The sequence below is a fragment of the Rattus norvegicus genome, chromosome 9 (genome assembly GCF_036323735.1).
Source record: "Rattus norvegicus strain BN/NHsdMcwi chromosome 9, GRCr8, whole genome shotgun sequence".
Lineage (NCBI taxonomy): Eukaryota > Metazoa > Chordata > Mammalia > Rodentia > Muridae > Rattus > Rattus norvegicus.
In genome coordinates, this window is record NC_086027.1 from 96747859 (window position 1) to 96751939 (window position 4081).

Genomic DNA, 4081 nt, shown 5'->3' on the forward strand with positions numbered 1-4081 from the left:
AGGTATGAGTGGCTGAGTCTCTGCACCCACCATTCAGGGTATACCCAGGCTTCAGCAAAGCCCGCACCAGACTAGCGGAGGCTCTGGAACTACTGGATCCCACCAGAACCTAGGTACCACCTTACACTCCACTCCCTGGCTCCACAGAGGCTTGGAAAATGAGCCAAGAAACCTGAAAGAAAAAAAAATGAATCAACAGAAAATGCCTTCCAGCTGTTTGATTGTATAAATAGTTTATTTCTGTTCACAGCATCAGATATGCATTATAAAAGGGGGGAGGGAATGGAAACAGAGAAAAGTGTCTGATGTGAAGACAGAATTACAGGAAAACCAAAACCGGAAGCCAGGGGTTCCAACACTTTCACAGAATGTGTGAGGAGAACAGCTCTCAATCCACACTGGCCTCCCCGTGTGTCTGTCAGAAACCATTCCAAACCTCACTTGGGGAGGCCAAATTCCTCTATGGGAACCCAAAGGGCAGAAGTGTCACTAGGTCTGGCTGGCATGTGATGGGAACTCCCCCATGGCACCACCACAGTGACGTTCACTGGGCTATGTCTTGTCACAGATGAAATGGGCATTTATTAGGTCAAACATTACAGAAATCAACTGAGACTCTTAACTATTTGCTGATACACCACAGGGCTTGACTTTACCACACAACTACTAACAGTCAACTGCACCTTTAAATATTGATAATGGTGGCTGAGGGGGGAAAAAACATCACAAAACCATCCCGAGCCATTGTTCCGGCAGGCCAGGATCGAAACACTGACCTGGAACGCAGGTATCGTGAGCACAGGAAAGCTACAGTATTTGGCATATGCAATGTCACAAAATAAATATATTATTCTCTCCATATCGTGGAACTACCAAAATGTCAAAGTGCTTAAGAAACTATGAAGAAAATAAAAAGAAGGTGGAATTTTTTTTTTAATAATTCTATACAGAATCTTCAGCCCATGGGACCAGCCCACGGAGATGCCAATAATCCACAGTTGCTGTGTAAACAGATCCTGCAGGCTGCTAACCACTGCTTAGCTCTGTGTACAAAAAGACCAGTCAGTTGGAGGGCTACCAAACACACAAGAAAGAGCATGGGGCCGCTAGACTTCAGCTTTCAAAACAATCTTCTAAGGATCAGGTTTCAAGCAGGAAGCCATGATTTCTGCCTATGGTTCTTAAATATACTCCTAAGAGTATCAAGGACAATAGGGATGGGCTCATATTGTGACCAACTCCGTGCTCACTCACAGCCATGGCTCCCTTGACACAGCATTGCGTTGCCATGGAGGGAAACGAAAGAATCCTATCCTAAAACATGGGTTCAGAGGAGAGCTTCAAAGAAAAAAAGAAACAAAGTCAATCGTAAATTTCTCTTTCGATACTGTGTTTCAAGATAAATGACAGCTTTTAACAAGCCAAGACTCACTCCTGATTATAAAGGATTTTTTAAAATTACCTTATTAAAAATATGTATTTAATCTTTCACTTTATCTATTTTTCCAAAGCCTCTTTCAAGTAAACTGTGAAGTGCCTGAGTACCAGTGACCATGACGTCACACGCCCGCTTCCTTCTCAAGCACTCATTGTTGTTTGCCTTTAACCAAAGTGCTGGCTGGCCCTGAGGCCAGGCCCGCTCCCGCAAGGGTGATTTCCAAAGGACTATCCTTCAGACTTTTCCTCTCTTCGATTCCATGCAAATGGGGTCAGCTTTAACAAGGTGGGGTTTTATTCTTCCGGTGAATGACATCAAATATTCTAAGGACACATTTTGAGTAAAATACTGAAACCAGATAGGCTACAAAGACCCAGCTCAGAAATCTGAACAGGTCTGCACTTGCAGTGTCGAGGGCCACAAAAGGGCAGAGTCTTTTTCTCCTAAGGTGAAGAGAATTCATTTGTGGAGGTGGTTTTATTAAAAAAAAAAAAAAAAAAAAGCCCGAAACCTATCACCACGTGGTTATTATTATCAGACTCCCCCTCCCCCTTGTTAAGAAGACCATTTTGCAATTCAGCACACATCTGTAGCTGGTGTGGTCCTCCAAACCAATCAGTTGGCTGAGAGATTTTGAAATTCCATCCAGAGGGTCCAGTTCTTATGCAGATTATACAGTACCAAGTGCACACACACACACGCACACGCACGCACAGCATTAATGTCGAGAACCTCACCCTTTAAACACCTGTACTGCCACCACCTCCAATGGTTTTCTGTTCTTTGTTTTATTGGTCTCTTTATGGGAGAATGACCTACACATGGACTGGGCCATCTGGAAGAGGTCTCATCCCAGGCTGAAAAGCAGTTCTCAACAAAACCACACACACCCACCCCTGAAAAGTGGCGTCTTCCAGGCCATTCCCAGCCAAGTCCAGAAGCACAGCATCCTGGGCCCTCCAGCTGCCGCACGGTCCGAGACAGTCCTCTGGCTGGCCCCAAACCACCACCTCCTTTGGGCCCAGAGCAGGACAAATGAAATTGCAACAGGGACCTGCCCTGTGACATAAAATTACTCAGTTCCCACAGCTCCAGAATGAAAGGAGCGGTCATCCCCACCCCCCATCAGTACACCCCAGTGCCAATCCGTTCCCTCCCGGGTATCCCCAGGGTTCTGTGTGAACTGCATACCTCAGGTAACTCACACGTGATTCCCCCCCGCAGTGGGGGCTGGGCAGCCTGAACTTCTGGCCCTGCTGGAGCAAGAAGAAATCGCTTTTGTCTCTCTGACATCCAAGCTTGCCACCTGGGGCCAGAGGGCACACCACGGGACCCTCGCGTCCACTCCCCACCAGTCCCCCTACCCACCCCACCCGTAGCTCAAGCATTTAGACAAAAGGTCCTCTGAGCTGGGGTGGGGGGTGGGGCAGGTGACGAGATGGGTGGTTATGCAGCCTCCACACCCGGGCTAAGTCTCCAAGTCCTGTATTTGGATACAGAGATCGTGTTTTAAAAATTCGAATCATCGCTTTGGTTCGTTGTCTTTGTTCGCGGGTTCTCGCTCAACCCAGACGTCCATTCATTCACTCACTGGCTCGCTCGCTCAGCCTCGCTCCAGATCGCTGCTTGAGAGCATTACCGTTTCTTCTTCTGCTTGAGAGACTTCCTGCGTTTCAGGATCATCTCATAGAGCTTGTCCATACCCTCGGTGAGGCCCTCGCCGATGATGGCGCACGCCGGCTGGACATGGTAGGTGGTGGCCGGGATGAGCTCGTGTAGCGCCAGTTGCTTCTCAATCTCGGCCACCGGCAGAGACTTGGGCAGGTCCTGCTTGTTGGCGATGACCAGCAGCGGTGTGCCCTGGTTCTCGGCAAACTTGGTCACCTTGTGCAGCTCCGTTTTGGCCTCCTCCAGCCGATCCACGTCCACCGAATCCACCACGTAGATGATGCCGTCCGTGCAGCGGCTGTAGGACTTCCACAACGGCCGTAGCTTCTCCTGGCCGCCCACGTCCCAGAAGTGGCAGCTGATGCCCTTGGCAGTGCCGTTGCTCAGTTTGATCTTCTCGGTGTTAAAGCCGATGGTGGGCACCGTGTTCACGAACTCGTTGAACTTGAGCCGGTAGAGCACCGTGGTCTTGCCGGCCGAGTCCAAGCCCAGCATAACGATGTGCAGAGACTGGAAGGCCGAGATGTTGGAGGAGATGTTGCCCATGGCTTCTGGCTGCGGCGCCGGCCACTGCGGCTGCGGCGGGAGGGCGCCGCCCCCCGAGCAGTCACAGGCCCGCTGCGGCCCGGCGCACCTGGGCCCCGCCCGTTGCTGGACCCGGTGGGGCCTCGGCGTTCCCTGGGCGCTCGGCTAGGCGCGCTTAGACTCGGAGGGGCCCGCTCCCTGGCCCGCCTGGTGCGTGCTCCACGGGCATCTTTCTCCGGAGGCTTTGTCTCCCGCGCAGCCGCCACGGACAGACGCCGCGGTGTAGGATGTCTGCGCCCTGCGCTCTAGCCCCGCTCGATCTGCGGCTCTCCCGCGCCGCGGCTCTGCAGCAACCTCTGGTCTCCGCGCACCTCGGAGCTGCTCTAGCTGCGGCTACCCGGGAGCGCCGTGGAGGAGCAGGCGGGGCGCGGGCTTCCCCGGCGTACCGGT

At 51.9% G+C, this 4081-nt stretch overlaps 1 protein-coding gene across 1 annotated transcript; it reads right to left on the minus strand.

The window, feature by feature from the left end:
• Positions 1 to 216: 216 nt before the first annotated feature.
• Positions 217 to 3652, minus strand: Arl4c (ADP ribosylation factor like GTPase 4C). The gene has a single exon (NM_001306054.2). It carries the CDS (start codon positions 3650 to 3652, stop codon positions 3074 to 3076), a length of 579 nt encoding a protein of 192 aa, NP_001292983.1. The 3' UTR covers positions 217 to 3073.
• Positions 3653 to 4081: the final 429 nt, after the last annotated feature.